At 38.5% G+C, this 21,435-nt stretch overlaps 1 protein-coding gene across 1 annotated transcript in view; it reads right to left on the bottom strand.

The window, feature by feature from the left end:
- Positions 1 to 218: 218 nt before the first annotated feature.
- FAM83B (family with sequence similarity 83 member B) overlaps positions 219 to 21,435 on the bottom strand; it is a gene marked incomplete at both ends in the record, with an annotated part of 44,859 nt that continues 23,642 nt past the window's right edge. The window contains 3 exons of the mRNA XM_080616028.1: positions 219 to 2,577; positions 4,761 to 4,885; positions 12,032 to 12,196. Coding sequence (XP_080472154.1) covers positions 219 to 2,577; positions 4,761 to 4,885; positions 12,032 to 12,196 — 2,649 coding nt within the window. The remainder of the gene's footprint in view (positions 2,578 to 4,760; positions 4,886 to 12,031; positions 12,197 to 21,435) is intronic.

Consider the following 21,435-nt stretch of genomic DNA (forward strand, 5'->3'; position numbering starts at 1 on the left):
AACTCCCTTGAGATATCTTCTGGACTCAGAATTCCTGTAAAGATTTAAGTATAACAATTCTAGGATAATGATGTGAAAATATGTACATTCATTCCAATGTCCTAGACCCAAGAAGAAACCCAAGTAAGCTCTATAAAAGTTGCCCACCAGTCTTGTCCAGTTAAGATTATATACAGGTTTGCTACTCTTGCTGTATTTCAATATAATCAACAAAAGTTTTACTTGTTTTTGTGTAGGAAATTCCCAAACTTTTGCATAAATCCTCTCAGCTTATTTTCATTAGGCTGCAATGGATGATAAGCGGTTGAGTTGTAGCTGACCATGTGATTACTCCTGCCGTAATTATTCCCTAAGGTCTTGCTTTTGATATCTGAGAGATGTAAACTACTGTTGGGTACATTTCCTGCAGGTTGGCTAGAATTTTCCAACTTACAGAATGGCTCAAAGCGACTATAAATACGCCTTTCACTCAAACGAGATCTTAGCTCCTCTTGGCATTTTGAGCTTGCCAGCTGTGGTGTCACTGAACTTGCTCTTTGAAGAGCAGAAACAGGGGCACTTTCAGGAGTAGTATTTGTGGTGATTTCTTTTACATCTTGATACTGAATTTGTTCTGTATTAAATCTTGGGGTAGATGGATCTCCTGCAGTTTCGATGAACTTACTTTCAAGGGGGCACAAGAGAGGACACTTTTTATTGCTTTCATCAGATGGTGGTTTTTGAGGTTTTGGTGACTTTGGAGACTTTGGAGACTTTGTTGGGCTCCCAGTAACATCTTCTTTACTTCTGTTCAAGCTACCTTGAGAATTTGATGATGTGTTTCTCTTTCTCCTTGGGGAAGAATCTGTCTTATTCTCAGACATCTTTGGTTTTTGATTCTCTTCTTCAGAAACCAATGTATCAGAACTACTACACATTCTATAAAATGCAGGACCTTTGTTTTTTGACAAGTTTTCTTTCTTGTCTGGTGTGAGATTAAGAAGTGACCGTAATTTCTGGGATCCTTTCTTTAGAAAACTTGGGGAACTCTTACTTTCTTTCTTTGATGTGCAGTCCTTACTAGACTCCTCCTTGCTAGGTTCAGTGAGAGCAGCCATAGAGATTGCCTTGCTAGCAGTTGGGCTCTTTAGCTCTTCTTTGAGGTTCTTTTCCTCCTGTGGCAAGTGGTTTGTCACACTGTGCAAACTTTTAGCGCTCTTCAGCATGTCTTCTGGAAGTTTTGGACTAACTGGCTGCTTAAGTCTATGCCTAGTTAATGTGCTGTAAACGTAATTGGATGCATGTTTGTTGGCACCAGGGTCTAACATGGACTTTGAATTAAACATGGGAAAACTTCTCCGTTTCAGCATATTTTCATTTTGAAGGTTCTTCAAGTTTCCTGCATGTTTGTCTGCACACAGTGTAGTGTACAAGTAGATAGATGAGTCACCTGCTGCATTTGAATTTACACTAGGTTTTGCGTTGTCTGCAATATGAATTCTGGGGAGTGTTGGTGTATCTGATTTAGGCAGGATGTTTGTGCTAGGCTCTTCTAAAATATTATCTGTTCCATTTTTCACACTTGGAGCATGATTAGATGTCCCTTTAGGTGTTGCACTTCCCTCTGACCCAATTATAGTTGAATTTGAAGAACTTGCACAGCTGCTTACTTCCTGCTGTTCAGGTAAAGTTGGCTGAAATACCAACGATGATCGTAAACGAGAATGAGAATACAGTGCATGAGCTTTAATATTTTCAGGTGAGTCGTAGCTATCATATCTGTCACCCAAGGCTGACCCATTAGACTCTACTGGATAATCTGACTGATCATTCAAATATGACTTAATTCGCCAGTTACGTAGGAATGATTTCGTTGTGTGTTCGAGGGTTGGCATCCTTTGCTGCAGATGACGGATATGGTTATCTGTCCCGTTAAAAGACCTCCGTACAATTGAATTTCTTTCTGCAAGATTTACCTTTGGTCGTGAAAACTGATCAGCAAAACTTTGCTGGGGTGTATTGTAGTTATTTGCATATCCTCCTCGTAACGAAGAAACAATACTAAGGCTATCAGATGCCATTTTCCAAGTATTTGATGGATTGTTGGCTCTATTAATAGCTCTGTTGAGTAATAGGTAAGGTGTTCTTTCTGGTTTCTCCCCAGCATAACTGTGTCTCTTCCAGTGCTCATTTTTTTCACTAGGTTGATACGGCTGGATTGGATTTTGCATATTAAAACCTGGATGGAATGGCTGTTTATTATAGGATTGATTTCTCAAACCATATTTATCTATTTCATTTACTGCGTATCTTCCACGAGTTTTCCAACAAACAGGATCTATCTTGTGAACTTTGTCTTGCCTACCAAAAAGGTTTCTTTGGCTAGAAACTGAAGCCAAGGAAGACACTGAGTGTTGGTATGTATCATTATCCCAAAGTGTCCTGCGACTGTTTACCCGCACTAATTCTGGGGCAAATGAACTAGGAACAGAAGAACGGGCGTATAGTGTTCTGAACTCTTCATCAAAGGATTCAACCAGCTGTCCTGTGATAACCTGAACCATACTGAGGTTGGTTTTTTCAAATGACCACATAAAGCTGAAAGAAGAACAAATGACCATTAGAAACAGTTCTCTTGAACTAAAGTGTTACACTGGTCCTTCTTGAGAAGAAAGCTTTCACTTCAGTGGAGGTATTTAGGCATCTAACTTTCACAAGACCTGGTTTTGTTCAAATAATTTCTAAATAAATAAATAAATTGTGGTCATGATTTGTGTCATTTGGATTTGGAAGGTCTAATCGAATACCAGTCAAACTCAGCTGGAGACTTTTCACTGCTTTCTGTGAGAGCGAAAATGATTCTCTAACTACTTAATTGCCCTTAAAAAAGCGGATATTGCAAAAATGTATTCACAAATGTAGAACAGTGGAGTACAAATACCTAATAGAGCAAAATTACCTCTACAAAAATTAAGCCATGATTGACTAGACCCACTGTGTTTACTCCTGAGTCAGAAAATGCTACTGTGTGATTATGTTGTGAAAAAAAACTAGTTTGAAATTAAAATAATAACCAGAACTGCTTCAATAGCTCTGAATGTACTTCACTCTAAACACATTTTCAAAAAGATGCACCTCAGAATTGTTAAGACGTTTACATTTTTTACTACACACACCAGATTGGCTATGAACATTTCTTTTAATTGCAATGATGATATTCTGATGAAGGAAATTTTCGTATTTTCTATTGTACTTAGAAAGGCTGAACACATGCTCAAAGCTAAGTAGCTATAGCTACTTTATAGCTACAAAATGAGATAAAATAGACTAACATGTATATAAAGGGTGTTCCAACAACCATAATATCATGGTGACAAAACCATAAAATTTTTATATTACAATGAAAAAACCCATCCTATTTTGCAATACTCTATTCATGAAAAAAAAAGTGTAAAAAAAATAAATCAATGATCGTTTTTATTTGCATCTGTCTTCTGGATGTTAGAAAATAGGTTTTTCGTATTCACATAAATAGCTTGCTGAATTTATTTTGTTTTGTTAGTTTTGTATTTTTCAGGAAATGATGGTATCCTGAGATCGAATCATGTTGCATAAGTTTTTTTATATTAATTTACACAATTAAATAATATCTTTATTTATAATAATATATTTTGCAATATTTGAAAAAACCCCTAAACTTTAAATTGAGTCGAGAAAGCAAGATTTCAGAAAGAGTCATCCTTCTTGTTATAATCACTATATTCTTTCAGAAAGCAAGTTTAATTGCTACAGAAACTGATGATTCCAGTCCCTGGGGTGCTAGCTCTTAGAGTGATGTTATTTTTCAAAATGGAACAAGAAAAATTATCACATTCTCTACCACTGTGTGTGGATGTCAGAACAGGCAGACTCTCCCTGGACTCTTTTATACTCATTCATTTATGAACTTGTCACTTACCTCACTATCATTTATATGCATCAGTTGGAATTTGGGGCTGGCTGAATCTCAGAGGAAATAAAAAGCCAGATTTTCAAAAGCTTACAGTGGTGGAAATCTGTGAAAGTCAGTGGCTGTGGATCTGGCACCAAGGCACTACACTAGCAGAAACTATTTCAGTAGGCCAGAGAAGAAAAGTGTAGCATGAAAAGAAGGAAAATATTTAAGAAAGTGTGAGATATAACTGTCCCTCCTTTAACTTAGGGTTTTTTTCCAGCTCTGCAAAGCTGTAAGTTCTTCCAGCCTATGCTTTGCACACATACATTGGAAATAAAATGGAAAGTAGAATAAAGAAACTTAGCAAAATATAAAGAGAAACCTAACTTTGGCAAATCTGAATTTCACCATGATGTACTACAGAGTGCTACAGAATAGGTCTATAATGTAAGTTTTAGAATATTATTATAAGGAGGAACTATCCAAGAAAGCTTATGAAATAATTTTGGCAGCCATTTCCACAGTGAATGTTAAACAAGAATAATTCAAACAATACAAGATAAAACAGGATTTTTCCCTCTTTTTAGCAAATCTCTAGCTATGGCAAAAGCTATATCTTTTATTTCTTATTTGTGAAAAACTAACAGAGGATCTCAGAATTTGGCACTGTGTTAGGCTAGTTAGTAATAAGTATCTATGATATCTTGTTAAATTGCAGAAAAGATAATTAAATTTGCCCATACTGTTCTCTGGAAGAATATTCATAAATATTAGAAAAAAAGAATTTGCAGTAGGAGAGATACTGAGATAACAGATTTTCTGTGGACACCACAGTGACTGAGCTTACCTGTAAGAACCATATATGACTTTCTTACAGTCAACAAGAATAAATTTTTGTTCCATTTTTCCATGGAATTTTGCTCCTGTTTTAGAATAGTAGTCTTGTCCTTTTACTGTCCGCACCCTCATGTTCTGAAAAAAAACAATTGAAATACTTTAGTTGGTATTTATAGAAAAAAAATAAAATTTATATTCAATACAAACCAACTTACAGCATGTATCTCATTTGGCTGTGGCATACGAAATGCTTCACAAGGCATAAAAATAGTTTGGAATACAGCTGTGAATAATCACAATATTTACTTCAGTTTCTAGCCTTGCAATACGTGTTCTAGCAATGTTAATATGTGGTAATTTACAAGTATTGCAGTGGGCGTGAAATCCGTAGTTTAGCATTGGCAGAAAGAGAACAAAATCTGTATGATTATTACATAGATTGTATATATGGAAATAGTGCAATATAAGGCTTGTGAATACAGAGGAATGTTTTGCTTCATGGGATTGCTACAGTGACAGGTTGAAAATCACAGCAGGCATGTGCTCTGTAAAGGTCAAGGCAGATGGATTAGGGCTGTTCATGAAGCAAAATGGATTAGATTGTGTACAAGGTAAATTCAGCAAAACCAGGAGAATAAATAAGAAGGGAAGGGGGAAGGGGGAAGGGGGAAGGGGGAAGGGGGAAAGGGGAAGGGAAGGGAAGGGAAGGGAAGGGAAGGGAAGGGAAGGGAAGGGAAGGGAAGGGAAGGGGGAAGGGAGGGGAAGGGAGGGGAAGGGAGGGGAAGGGAGGGGAAGGGGGAAGGGAAGGGAAGGGAAAGGAAGGGAAGGGAAGGGAAAGGGAAACAGAAAATTCAAAAAAATAGGAGAAAATCTCCAAGAAATGAAAGCATATTTCCACGTAACTCATGCTTTCTAAATCAGTATATATTTTCACCGTTAGTTTCTTAAAACTTTGATGAAAAGAAAAATCAAATCAAAGAAGCAAGAGTTACACTTAAAAGCTGCTGACTAGGTAAATTATGGTTTAACTGAAGCTATCCAAGTTCTTTAAATTTTATTTATTAGCTGAGTTTTTACATAGCATTTTTGTCAAGCTGTGTTCAAAAAGAAATGCAACTCACCTAAAAGGTACAAAGACAGTACTTAAAAATTAGTTTTGTGGACTCTTGCAAATATGGTAGAAACATGAAATTTCTCTTTTAAATAAATAAAAGAAGTAGTGTCTAGAAGTGCTCTAAAATTTTAAAAGGTAAAAATGTTAAAAGTGAAAATACAAGTTGATGCTCATGTTTATTTTCAAAACAGCTACAAAAGAATCAGTGACAATAAGAACCCAATATGCATTATTGAATATTGACGTAATTGAATATTGACATAATTTTGCATCTCTACCTGCTAAGCACTTTTTACAATCTAGCACTGTCTTTCAAGTTTTCTGCACTCTAACTGGAAGTTTTCTTATCAATGAAAGTCAATTTTCCCACTCTTCCAGTCTGATTTTGTTGAACTTTGGATAAGCCAGCCCCACTGAACAAAAGTATCCTTTCTTCAGCAGCTACTGAAGCTTTAAGTAAAAGTAGTTACATAAAAAGCTTTTAGTTGTGTGGAAAACAGTGTGGAAAAGAGTAATTCCTGAAAAAAAACCAAAAAAAAAACCAAAACCAGAATTTACCCATTCTAAAGATTATCACAATATAAAATTATAAAATAAAATATGTTTATAAAATAAAATAAAACTATAAAATAAAATGTACTATAAAATAAAATGTAGTGACTTAGTAACGAAATTTGCATTTACCTAATGACCGTTTTACCCAATTTTATATCCCATGTAATTATATTTTGTATGTCAGATTTATATTTAACTATACTAAAATATATTTATGTCATTATAATTTGAAAAAGTTAACTTGAGAGGCAGCTTATACATTTTCAAATAACCATAACAAGCAATGCTGGCCTAAAGACATGACAGTTGAACACATCAAATCTTACTGAGATAAGGTCTGATAGGTATTGGACATGATATCACTTGGGAATCTGGAACACTGGAGGCACAAGCAAGGCTAATGGCTTGCAAATTACTATACTATATAAAAAAAAGCTTTGCCTTAGGTACTCATAAGTTGAAATATAATTTCAAGTAGGCATATCTAAAAAATGAATAAAATTTACATTAAATTACTGGTTTTTAGAAAAACCATAGTCACTGCTTCCTCTTGTTCTCTTTTTTCTTTTCCTTCTCTTCAGTATTATTCCTTCTGCAGCTTTTTTATCTTGCTGCCTTAATCCTGTACTCATTCCTTGTCTTGGTAGGTCATCCACTAACAGACAGGAATATTGCATTACAAAGGCATGTTCCAGTGATCATGTTCCCTTTTCTCACATCAAACTTTCTTTTCCTCCACAGTTAATCTGGCATTCTTCACCTACTTCAAACCCTCTAATAAGGTGCCAGGGATGCATACTTTGAATCATTGCCCCAAATACAGACAACATTTAAGAATATATAGTAACAACATGTTCCATTTAGAATCATAGAACTGTTTGGGTTGGAAGGGACCTTTAAAGATTATCTAGTCCCACTCACCTTGCAATGAGCTCTGACACCTTCCACTAGACCAGGTTGCTACTACTTCCCTGGGTAACCTTTTCCAGTGCCTCACCACCCTCACAGTGAAGAATTTCTTCCTAATAGCAAATCTAAATTTATCTTCTGTCAGTTTAAACCCATTCCCTCTTGTCCTGTCACTACATGCCCTTGTAAGAAGCCCCCCTACCAGCTTTCTTGTAGGCCCTCTTTAGGTATTGGAGGGCTGCTATAAGGTCTCTTCAGGATCTTCTCTACTTCAGGCTGAACACTACCAACTCTCTCAGCCTGTCTCTATAGGAGAGGTGCTCCAGCCCTCTGGACTCACTCCAACTCCTTCTTGATGCTCGTGTGAGAGCTTGTGTGGAGCTCCTCATAAACCAACAGAAGCAGTTTGATTAAAAGCAGTACACATATACATACTGAACTGCAAGCCCCATTTAGTATGAAATGCTGTGTTTCATCTTGAAGCTATAGGACTTCCCTGCTAATGGTAGCATGCCACTGATCACTGCATCATTGTGGGTAAAGCAGTAGTTCATTTATGAATCCTGAGAGGAAAACCGTGGGCAAACCAGAAACCAACAAACCCACGCATCATGAAGGAACCAAGGTAGCCTGACGGGACACGCAAACATAGGTAAGATCAGCCACAGTGAGTGAAATGGAAAGTCAGTGACTGCTAGGGGATGCATACAGAAGAATACTTTAATCAAGGACTTGATGTTTTAGGAGGTTTTTAAAGTCAAACACAGGATCTTCTCCTTCCTCCAAGACAGGCTGTAGGCCACTGAGGGATATTGTTGTCTTGGTGCTGCATTCTGCAGACCAAATCTATTTCACAGTTTGCTGCAGCACCTGTCAGTAGCATTAAAAAAAAAAAAAAAGGCAAAAAAAAAAAAAGCGCATCTCGAAAAATTTAGCTATTAGTTTTAGAAAAATCATCTGAAAAACATCTGAATCTGTAAGGACTCTTATCTTCCTATGCAGAGGAACTGCTGATGAAACAAGTCAGACAGTGACAAAGTTAATCAGAATTCCTACACAGAATTCACAGAATATGTAGTCTACCCATTTTTTCAGCTATATCTTTCAATAAAGAGGGAAACATGCCCTGATACACAGTCATACTACAGATGAGGAAAACAGTCTGTACGGATATTTAATGTAGATTTATGAAAAAAATCCTCTTTTTTTCATACATAATACTACTGAATTGTAAATTTGAATCAAAAAATACAGTTTTTCTCATCACTGCATCTCATTCTTTACTGATTCAAAGGAAGAGAAAAAACACCAGAGAAGGTGTTGAATCAGAAAAGCTTTACGGAAACTCCTTATGAGTGGATGGCATGAGGAACATCTGCCATACTCCTGCAAGACTGAACCAAATCATGCCAGAGAATAACAAGACCAATGCTGCTTGTGCTACATCTTGACGAAAAGAAATAGATCCATGTATCTCTGTTCTCTTTTTTGCTTTCACTGAACAGAAGGGAAAGACTGAAAGCCGAGAGCACAAAAAGTTTAAGATGTTTCTTTGTTTTTGTGAACCTTAGGCTGATGGGAAAAAGGCAAAGGGAGAAATACTCTCCAAAGTACTGACTGTTCCCTGATAGTCACCTGCAGTTTCTCTTCATCCTCAATAAAGGCACAAAAGACTTACTGTGGTAGTAGTAAACTCAGATACATGGAGCACTTGGATAAAAAGACAATTAATTTGAAGAGACTTATTACAAATTAACTGGAAACCCACCACACAACAGGCATATTGTTTAGATCTTTGGGATATATTTTTCATGTTCTGATAAAACTTGTAGCATTCTAAGCAAACTTTGCAGAGTAAAGATGCATTTTATTTCTCCTACCGTTACTAAACAGAAACATATAAAACATAATGTTACTAAAGAGGCCATGTCCAAATTTCTCCAATCCACACTAATCCATACAAAATCCACTCATATGTATGTTAATTCTTTCAACCACAGTATAAATGCCTGTAGGTCTATAAAAGCATATTAAAAAGGTAACCTCAAATCCATCCAAAAGAAGTTAACCTTTTGAAACAGCTATAGACCCACAGAATTACTCTGAAAATGGCATTTTTTGAGCTATCACTTGAAATGCATAGAATCATAGAATAGTTAGGGTTGGAAAGGACCTTAAGATCATCCAGTTCGAACCCTCCTGCCACAAGCAGGGACACCTCACACTAAACCATGCCACCCAAGGCTTTGTCCAGCCTGGTCTTGAACACCACCAGGGATGGAGCATTCACAACCTCCCTGGGCAACCCATTCCAGTGCCTCACCACCCTCACAGTAAAGAATTTCTTCCTTATATCCAATCTAAACTTCCCCTATTTAAGCTTTAACCCATTACCCCTTGTCCTGTCACTACAGTCCCTAATGAAGAGTACCTCCCCAGCATCCTTGTAGGCCCCCTTCAGATACTGGAAGGCTGCTATGAGGTCTCCACGCAGCCTTCTCTTCTCCAGGTTGAACAGCCCCAACTTTCTCAGCCTCTCTTCATACCGGAGGTGCTCCAGTCCCCTGATCATCCTCATAGCCCTCCTCTGCACTTGTTCCAACAGTTCCATGTCCTTTTTATGTTGAGGACACCAGAACTGCACACAATACTCCAAGTGAGGTCTCACGAGAGCAGAGTAGAGGGAAAGGATCACCTCCTTTGACCTGCTGGTCACGCTCCTCTTGATGCAGCCCAGGATACGGTTGGCTTTCTGGGCTGCGAGCGCACACTGAAGCCGGGTCATGTTCATTTTTTCATCGACCAAAACCCCCAAGTCCTTCTCTGCAGGGCTGCTCTGAATCTCTTCTCTGCCCAACCTGTAGCCGTGCCTGGGATTGCTCTGACCCAGGTGTAGGACCTTGCACTTGGCATGGTTAAACTTCATCAGGTTGGCATCAGCCAACCTCACAAGCGTGTCAAGGTCCCTCTGGATGGCATCCCTTCCCTCCGGCATATCAACCGAACCACACAGCTTGGTGTCATCGGCAAACTTGCTGAGGACGTGTTCAGTCCCACTATTCATGTCACCGACAAAGATGTTGAACAAGACCAGTCCCAACACCGATCCCTGAGGGACACCATTTGTTACTGGTCTCTAGATGGATGTTGAGCCATTGACCACAACTCTTTGTGTGTGGCCATCCAGCCAGTTCTTTATCCACTGAGTGGTCCATCTATCAAATTGATGTCTCTCCAATTTAGAGACAAGGATGTAATCTGGGGCAGTGTCAAAAGATTTGCACAAGTCCAGGTAGATGACGTCAGCTGCTTTACGCCTGTCCATATTTCTGATTACTTTTGTTTTAGGAGGGTAAAACTCATGCCATAAAAAGACATATACCATTTTTGGCAGCCTCTATGGCATAGCCGACCCAAGTATTCAGCACATGGTGGTATCTCAAGTTCCAGAGTACGGAAATACTGCCAAATACTCACTTCATGAAGGCAACCACGACCATCTGTTTACAGATCCACAACATGGCTTTGATATTTTCTTTCCAAAAGTCCCCATAGCCCTGTGCATTAGGCCACCAGAGGACAATCCCACACACATACACAAGAAAAAAGAATGGAAATTGGTATGGGAATACTTTTAAGGACCTAAGTCAACATTCCAGAGCAAAAATTGGTATAAAATACAGGTTTGCTCAAAAATACTATCAGAACCCCCTTTATCTTCACTAATACACCACATCTCTCTGGATTTTAGACTGGGTTCTTAAACTGGATGCTGCTAAGAAGAGCTTTTATAATATTCCTTTTCTTTGTGTGAACATGGCCTAACAAGCTACAAAAACCTGCAAATAGAACTATACAGAAGTTCAGCGAAGGCAGCACTCATAGCTTTGCAAAGAGACTCTGTCAGCATCTTTGGAATTTCTTCAGTGCTATCTACAGTACAGTAAATCTAGAAGAAGTTATGAAGCATTTACTTTGGGTCAGTGCAGCTCATGGTTTGTATTCTAATCCCTATTAAATATTACAGAAGTACAGGACATCTTGTGAAAAATGTAAGCATTAGTCTTCTCATTCTTAGAAGATAAAATTACATTTTTCATGTATAAATGTAATACTCTCTAGTGACATGGTTTAGTGGTGGTCTTGGCAGTCCTGGAGTAATGGCTGGACTTGACGACTTAAAGTCTTTTCCAGCCTCACTGATTCCACAATTCTATGATGTATACAGACATCATATTATGGATTTTCAGGAAAACATTAATAAAATAGAATTGTTGGCCTTTTAAAGTACTTTAATACATAATAACTTCCAAGAAAAAGATCATGAAGTCTGAAATTTATTAATTTACATAAGCTTCATGCCTCTATTTGCAATCTACCTTAAGAGAAAGCAAAAAAGGCAGACTAGTTTTTCAAGCACACAGTGTTCCTAAATATATAATAATTGAAAATTACTTTAGAAATAATATATGAAAAATTATGTAATTCTATCAAATACTCTTGTTTTGACTCATAAAAAAGACAAAAATCTTTCTAAAAACATTTGTAGAGAAGGTTTTGCTGAGAGCTTACCTAGTTAAACATTATTGTTAATTCGAAAAAGCCTATATTTGATAATCACTTTTTGACTAACAGTCCCTGTTCAGTGGATTGTATAGGAATAAGTAGTGAATATTCATGCACAGGAACACAGGAAGCCTTACCCTGAGCCTCTGAACTTGACAGCCTTGTTTCTCCGTCATTTTCAGAAAGTGACTGAAGTTTGACTCATCAAGCAGGAGATACACTGCAATCCCTCTAGCAGATGCCTCCACAATTTCTCTAAAAATATCCACATCTGTAAACATATCCATAACAATGGCAATGACCTGAATAAAACAGAAATGACAGAAATTATTATATTGTATAAACACATATATAAAACTCTTCACTGAAGCTTGCACTGGGAAGCTAACACTAATATTTTTTAAGCATCAAAAAAATTCTAATATTTTCCATGTGGTACCACTTAATCTAGAAGGCTTTTCTAGATCATTGGATATTATTTTTGAGAAGTCAGATGATCGCATGTATGCCATTTGTCACATGTACCAAAGCTTGGCAAAAAGTTACGCTGTGGGTATGTATAGCAATTGATTATATGAAGAGAAGGAAAGCCAGTGGAAGAGAAAGGAAGGGGAAACAGTAATGTAAACACATAGTTAAAAAATAAACCATCAAAATATAACTGCAGTGTGCAGGGTGAAAATGTTTTCAGATAACATTTTTGTTCAAGGGGTTTTTTCATCTTTCATCATCTTCCCTAAAGTTAGTGGCTCAAAGGCTTGAAGGAGTCAATAAGCAAACACCGAAGAGATGGAGGAGTTGAGGACATCAGGACCCATACTAATTCAGCACTCTTACTGGGATGAAATTTTCTCAGCTGGTGAGAGCTTGAAGAAGATTAGCGTGCTGAACATCAGCTACTGATACCATTAAACCTATGGGGATAAGGTATGTATTTCTGATTGGGAAAAACAAGGCCTTGCTAATGCTATCTTGGAGATGATATACTGTTCACATTTTGGGGAAGCGATTTGGGAAGAACTAGTTTGAAGTATTAGAGGAGATAACAGAGGGAGAACAGGTAGCTGTGTAACTTAAAAATAACATTCTTATCCACTACAGTGTTCATGAAAAGTTCCAATGAGATATCTCAGTTGCAAATTCAAATCAGAGGATCATAGAACAGTTAGGGTTGGAAAAGACCCTAAGATCATCCAGTTCCAGCCCCCCTGCCATGGGCAAGGACACCACACTCTAAATCATGTCACCAAAGACTCCGTCCAACCTGGTCTTGAACACTGCCAGGGATGGAACATTTACAACATCCCTGGCCAGCTCATTCCAGTGCCTCACCATCCTCACAGTAAAGAAGTTCCTTCTTATTTCTAATCTAAACTTCCACTGTTTAAGTTGTAACCCATTATCTCCTGTCCTATCACTACAGTCCCTAACGAAGAGTCCCTCCCCAGCATCCTTATAGGCCCCCTTCAGATACTGGACGGCTTCTATGAAGTCTCCATGCAGCTTCTCTTGTCCAGGCTGAACAGCCCAAATAAAAGTCTTTCATAGATATCACAGCATGCTTGATAGTGAGCTTTACCATTGCCACTAATCTTTAAACTATCTGTACCTTAACCATAATGGAGAAATTGTTAAGTTACAGTCACTCATCTTATTTCAAAATTGAAATATTTACCTCACACACAAAATTTGTTAAATGCTGTTGCATGTACCCAAGTAAAAGTTATGTCTCCTGTCAGCTGTCAGAACACTTCAGTTGTTTTTGAATCCTATCTGCTTAGAATTAAAAAAAACTCACTTGTGCCAAGCATGTACCTGAAACACTAGAAATATTAATGAAAGGTGACATACATTAAATAGAAGTAAAATAACAATGTCATTAGGAAAGGTGAAAGGCTCCTGAAGTAGCAGAAATGAAAGGATTAGGCCATATTGTAACATGTCACATAGAATCATAGAATCATAGAATAGTTAGGGTTGGAAAGGACCTTAAGATCATCAAGTTCCAACTCCCCTGCCATGGGCAGGGACACCCCACACTAAACCATGTCACCCAAGGACCCATCCAACCTGGCCTTGAACACCGCCAAGGATGGAGCATTCACAACCTCCCTGGGCAACCCATTCCAGTGCCTCACCACCCTCTCAGGAAAGAATTTCTTCCTTATATCCAATCTAAACTTCCCCTGTTTAAGCTTTAACCCATTACCCCTTGTCCTGTCACTACAGTCCCTAATGAAGAGTACCTCCCCAGCATCCTTGTAGGCCCCCTTCAGATACTGGAAGGCTGCTATGAGGTCTCCACGCAGCCTTCTCTTCTCCAGGTTGAACAGCCCCAACTTTCTCAGCCTCTCTTCATACCGGAGGTGCTCCAGTCCCCTGATCATCCTCATAGCCCTCCTCTGCACTTGTTCCAACAGTTCCATGTCCTTTTTATGTTGAGGACACCAGAACTGCACACAATACTCCAAGTGAGGTCTCACAAGGGCAGAGTAGAGGGACAAGATCACCTCCTTTGACCTGCTGGTAACGTTCCTCTTGATGCAGCCCAGGATACGGTTGGCTTTCTGGGCTGCGAGCGCACACTGAAGCCAGCTCATGTTCATTTTCTCATTGACCAACACCCCCAAGTCCTTCTCTGCAGGGCTGCTCTGAATCTCTTCTCTGCCCAACCTGTAGCCGTGCCTGGGATTGCTCCGACCCAGGTGCAGGACCTTGCACTTGGCATGGTTAAACTTCATCAGGTTGGCATCAGCCCACCTCACAAGCGTGTCAAGGTCCCTCTGGATGGCATCCCTTCCCTCCAGCGTATCAACCGAACCACACAGCTTGGTGTCATCGACAAATTTGCTGAGGACGCTCTCAATCCCACTGTCCATGTCACCGACAAAGATGTTGAACAAGACCGGTCCCAACACCAGTCCCTGAGGGACACCACTCGTTACCGGCCTCCAGCCTGACATCGAGCCATTGACCACAACTCTTTGCGTGTGGCCATCCAGCCAGTTCTTTATCCACCGAGTGGTCCACCCATCAAATTGATGTCTCTCCAATTTAGAGACAAGGATGTCGTGTGGGACAGTGTCGAAAGCTTTGCACAAGTCCAGGTAGATGACGTCAACTGCTCTGCCCCTGTCCATCAGTTTCGTAGCCCCATCATAGAAGGCCACCAGATAGGTCAGGCAGGATTTCCCCTTAGTGCAGCCATGCTGGCTGTCACCAACCACCTCCTTGTTTTTCATGTGCCTTAGCATGCCTTCCAGGAAAATCTGCTCCAAGATTTTGCCAGGCACAGAGGTGAGGCTGACTGGTCTGTAATTCCCCGGGTCATCCATTTTCCCCTTCTTGAAAATGGGGGTTATATTTCCCTTTTTCCACTCATCGGGAACTTCACCTGACTGCCATGATTTTTCAAATATGATGGACAGTGGCTTAGCAACTTCATCCTGGCAATAAAAAGACTCTTTACAAATCCACAAGTCAGAGAATAACAGAATAGCATGAAATAATTGAATTCTTTCAAAAATCATTCATTTTATTGACTTTTTGAAAATAAAACCTAACTGTGATTTTTAACAGTACAAATTATATTTATCAAAATTGGAAAGGAAAGACTAAAACCCTGTTGTGGTTTAAGCCCAACCGGTAACTCAGAACCACGCAGACGCTCACTCACTCCTCCCCTTTCTTCCTCCCTCTGCTCCCGGAGGGATGGGGAGGAGAATGGAAAGAATGCAACTCCCATGGGCTGAGATAGGAACAGTCCAGTAACTAAGGTATAACACAAAACCACTACTGCTACCACCAATAATAATAATGATAAGGGAAATAACAAGAGAAGAGAATACAACGGCTCACCACCCGCCAACAGATACCCATTTCGACCTGAGCAGTGATCTAGCCCTTCTGAGTAATTCCACCCAGTTTATACACTGGGCATGACATGCTGTGGTATGGAACATCCCTTTGGCTAGTTTGGGTCAGGTGTCCTGTCCCTGCTCTCTCCCATCTTCCCCTCCTCCCTGGCAGAGCATGAGACTCAAAAAGTCCTTGGTCAGAGTAAACATTACTGAGCAGCAACTAAAATCATTGGTGTTATCAGCACTGTTCCCAGGCTGAAAGCTAAAACCATAGCACTGCACCAGCTACTAAGAAGGAGAAAAATGACTGCTACTGCAGAACCCAGGACAAACCCACAAAAGTTTTATCTTGACTCTAAGGGCACCATCACTTTCAGACTGCACTTTCTGCTTGGTCTTGTATCTGAAACACACAACATCAACTGAACATAGCAATCCTATTTATTTATCTGTCTTGTTTCACTTATGTCCTAGCAGAAATCTGCTAAGACATATCAAGTGTTTTAGGTAAAAAGACCACAGAAGCAAGTTTGTTCTCAAATACTTCCGTTTCATTACCAGTGCTCCCCTCTCTCTGAACTCCCTGATTTCTTTTTAACCTTTCCTTTAGCTCATATCTCTTAGAAATAGGTGCTAATTACAGTCAAGGGTCTATTTAAATGCAAGAGAGAAATCTTGAATGGATTCATTAGCATGTGCTGGCATGAATACATGAAATATTCAGAATCAACAGTACAGCCTTCAAAAATCATTCTAACATTTTCCTAGGGCAGATATCTAAAATGCTAACTTGTTTGCAGCACCTGTGGTTAAAAAAGACTGGAATACTGGAAATCCAAAGAAAAGAAAAAAATAAGAATTAATAATAAAAACTAAAAACCAACTAGAGTGGCCATATCTATCTTTATGAAGAGGGAAGGAGAGAAATAAATAACTAAGAAAGCAGGCCAGTAAATTGGTGGCGTAAGAAGGATGCATGAGCACTACTAGGCAGATACTTTGCAACTTGTGAATGAACAGGAAGACTCTCTTTGTCTTCACTAGTAGAATTCTTCTTAAATCATTTACCTCATTCATTTTGGAGTTAATTTTGCAAAGCATCAAAGTAGTCTTGCAAGAAATAGTAGGTTTCACTTCCAGAGTTGGAATAGGGATTACGTTTTGAAACCTAAGGCTTCCACTAGCTGAAAAATCCTCACCAGATTTAAGACCATGTATGCAAAGCCACGGTTGTATCTGATAACCAACTGGACATCTGTTTTTTCATTCCCTGGAAACCAAAGATGACTCTTGTACTTCCTCATTAGCTTGCCCATTCACTCTTAGCAACACTCTATCTAGTCAACACAAATGTAATTAGACTCAATTGCTGGAGGAAGAAGAGAGCCAAATTTGAACCATTCATATGATATACATTCACTAGTAAAAAGTCATTTACAGTGATAAGATCACATGTGTATACTAATTTCTACAAATTAGAGTAGTTGTTTGATCACACGCTATAGATTTTGATGCAGATAGTGGATTCCATTAATGTCACAGAATATTCTGGCTTTTAAATGTATTAAACTTCCTTCAATATTTTTTCTTTTTTCTTGGGGGGGAAGAGGTGAGGTTGTGCAGAAAGGGTACATTTCCCCATGGATTTGCCTACTTTGCAGAAGGGAGTATTGAGCTTGGGGAAGGAAAAAGGCAATATGGTATTCAGGGTCCCAAGTTTTGATTACTTAAGGAAACTAAGACTAGGAAGTTACCTCAAAAGAGGTATTCTATAGTGTGCATCTACCTTTAATTAAAGCTGTATCAACAGCTGCAGGATTAGTTACTTGCTGCATCACTTTGGAAGAAAAGATTTCACTATTATGTTTTTACATTTGTTTTTGCAATTGCAGACCTGATATCTACCCTGATACTTACAAGAAGCCACATAACAGTGAAACCCAGGAGGAAAAAAAGAATAGAATTCAAATTGCAAAAAACAGGTCAGAAAAATAACCGTTCCACAAATTCTGTTTCTTATGGCCATAACAACACTATGCTGTATCAAGACTATCTCCCAAGGTCATACAGTAGGCTTCATTATAAACTGCCATTTCCTTTCTGAAGCATATTTGTTTTTCAAAATGCAGAGGTCTTTTCAAAGGCAAGTACTAATGCTTTTACAGGGAATACAAAGCTCATCCAAATATGCAGGGGACACTGGATAGGTTTAGCAGTTTTCTGATGAAAGCAACCAGAATTCTGGAAGAATTTTCCAAACCTTGAGAAACTGATTATTACCCTGATCAAAATGATCCTCAGTTGGGAATAATTAAGCATTTTACACTTTCAGGAAGGTGAAAATAGTTCATGGAGCAGATACTTGCTGTGCATAATACCATATAACACTGATAATTATGCACAGCAAGAGTTAACTACCACCAACCGATTTGGTATTAGATAGAACAGCACATTTCAGTGATCTGAATAGCAGTACTTTTATGCAAATATTTTAAAACACTTATTTTTTCCAATAAGCAGAGTTATTTAATTTGCACAGTATTAAGTATTAACATTTTAAAAATCGTTATCTCTAAACTACCAGATCACTATAATTTGAAGTTCTTTTCATTCTTTAAAAGTTTTTAATAATCTCCAAATTCAGGATTATGACTACTCCTACCTAAAATACTAGTGACAAGATTCATGAAAGACAGACACACATATCTTGAAAGTTACAATAAACAGCTATAGCTGAGATATCCTGCAAAAACATGCAGATTCTTGCAAAACAGGAGCTTAAGTACATGGTAACATGACAACAGACTGGATAATATGAGATTGTAAATGGAGGCTGATGCTCAGTTCTGTTCATCTATCATATTACAGGGACAGTCATTGCTCACTAGTTTGGGCTCATTCACAGGCATTACATTTGTTTAAATGTTTCTCATCTTTAGAAATTAACTGTATTCAAAGGCTTATATAGAAGGAAGTTGCCAATCCCAACTGTACAAATGCATCTATCACTAAACATCTCCTGAGCATATCCAGGGGAGTATGACCAAGAAGTTCAGAGCTAGAGCACTTGCCCTGTGAAGAGCATATGAAGGAGCTGAGTTAGTTCAGTCTAGAGCAGAGATAGGTTCAGGGAATCTTACAGCAGTCCACAGTGCTTTACAGTGAAGGTCTTGAGGAGACGAAGCCACTTTCCTCATAGTGGTGGCAGGACAAGAGACAATGGTCGAACCGAAACAACAGCAGTTCTGACTGGATATAGGGAAAAACCCCTTATTCCCTCAAGAACAGCCCAGCAGTAGAGCAGGCTGTTCAGTCTCTATCCGTGGAGGTTTTCAAAACCCAACTGGATAAAGTCCTGAGCAACCTAGTCAGATACTATCAGTCACCCTGCTTTAAGCAGGAGGTTGGACTGGAGACCTCCTGAAGTCGCTTCCAATTGACCAAGTCTCTAATTCAGTGATTCAAGGATCTTCACTCCCATCATTGTCAAAATCCAAGTGAATTTTGACATGTTTGGAAGTAATTATAAATTTTGCTGTGGGACTTAAAGAAAACAAAAAAAGACTATAAATAAATAATACTAAGAAGGAAAGTTTTTCTGCTTTACTTCTTCCATTTTGGGTAAGAATTTTGGTAAGAAAAATCAATATATTGTAACCTTCATAGCTTAGTTTTAGAACATCAAAATCAACCCTTTCAATGGGTGTGTTCTGAAATTAAGGCATAGAGGTAATGAAAGTCCTTTATTGCTAGTGCTCTGTAAATCTATCTTGTGAACTACTGACAGTTTCATTAATCTCAATATCTTCATTTCTTTCACAGGACTAATTACAATTCTTTAAGGTATATCTTGCAGAATGTGTAATTTAACACCTCCTGTGTTATAAAAACAAAGAGAAATTCTCTAATGCAGCTGCTTTCTTAGGTCATGCTTTACTAAAAAGACACCTACCATTATATCAATAACCTAGTAGGAAATAATGCTAAAGACCTATCCTACACTGCAAGAGTACTGATTTCTTGTAACCTATGTGAGGCTTACTTTGGGCATGCTGTGACAAATTTCTGTATCACTGTGCAGTGCTTTTGAATGCCACTACCCTTCCTCACCCTAAGATCGAAGCAGCACATTTCAGACAGAAATGTTAACCCTATTTTCATTGACCTTTTCCCTGGCACTCCAGTCGAATTCCTTTTCACAGATCTGTGTTTTGCAAAGAATCTCCCTATGGCACATGCATGGTGTTATCTGAATCCGGCCTTTCTCAGAGAGCAGGCATATCACGATGCTTGCAACACTGCAGAAAGAAGATAGGTACTGCATACCTTGCTGTAAGCAACAGCACACAGGCAGAAATTTGACTGTGTGGGTTTAGGGCATCATAAAAGAAAGTGGGACAAATTTTGTGATCAATGCAGACAGCCTTCCCACTAGTAAGCTACAGTATATATCTCACAAATTATTATCGGGTTTTTTAATTATGTTATGCTCTTGTTTATGGTTCAGGGTCTAGATCCAGTTTATGCTTGCTGCAATTGCTATTAGCAGAATTCTAATAAATTATCTGATATCCCCACTGTTGCTAACAGCAGAGTGCTTCTAAAATGACAGTACATTAATTTCATATTAATTTTCAAAATTGAACACAGCCCTGAAATGCTTTGCATAACACATCCTTCCATTGCAAAACATACTTTGAAACCATTGTGATTTGCACCTGAATATCTCAGGTCACCTTTGGGCTGGCTGTTATTGCTGAGGTCTCCCATAGCAAATGTAGCAGATCAGAAGTCTTGAAACAAAGGACCAAAGAACAGTATAATGGTGGAAGGCCTCATCTGAAAATAGAGCCTAGATACAATAATAAAAATAGTAATAAAACATTTGAGTGTGACCCATTCTTCTACAATTTCCGTGGCAATGTAATGGAACAAATACTGAGATGATTCATACCTATGCAACTGCCATGAAGTTAATGTCACTGCTTGTAGTATATTATCACCAAAATTCACTCCCTGAGATCATATTTAATTTATTTTCCAGGCTTCTGCATTCAGAGAGCAATAGACCATAACTATACAGTGTACTTTGAAACACTGTCCCATTATAGCACTCTTTAAAAGCAATTTAATTAACTAAAGGGTGAAGTCTGACACTTAACTGTAACAGGCAGCTACACTACCTCAGAACCACTGAGATAGGGTTAGGATTAGGGTTAGGGTTAGGGTAACTATTTAAGTAAACTAAAATCCTAGATATCTCCTGCAATACAATATGGAAAAAACCAAAGCAAACTATTCTCAGAAAATAATGAATGGAGGCAACCACATAAAGCACTATATAAATAGTTTAGCCATCTAGCCCACGTGGCAAGGCCTTATCTGTCAAAAACATGTAAGAAAGATGTGTGGTAGGAGCTATCAGTAACAAGGAAAAAGTTCTGACTCTAGCAGAAAAGAATGATATGGCAGTAAAAACAGGAGCTCTGAAGAAGGACATGATTTAACTTTGAAATATACTGGGAAGATCAATTTTTTACAATGTACCATCTTCTAACAACTACCTCAGGATTTTGCCTTTTGCTCAATTTGGCAGCTTTGGTGCAGTTTACCATGTCTCTGAAAAAGCAGATTCGAATATCAGGATTAGCTCTTCTACAAATGAAACTAAAATCAACACA

Source organism: Psittacula echo (genome assembly GCF_963264785.1).
Source record: "Psittacula echo genome assembly, chromosome: 4".
Taxonomy (NCBI): Eukaryota; Metazoa; Chordata; class Aves; order Psittaciformes; family Psittacidae; genus Psittacula; species Psittacula echo.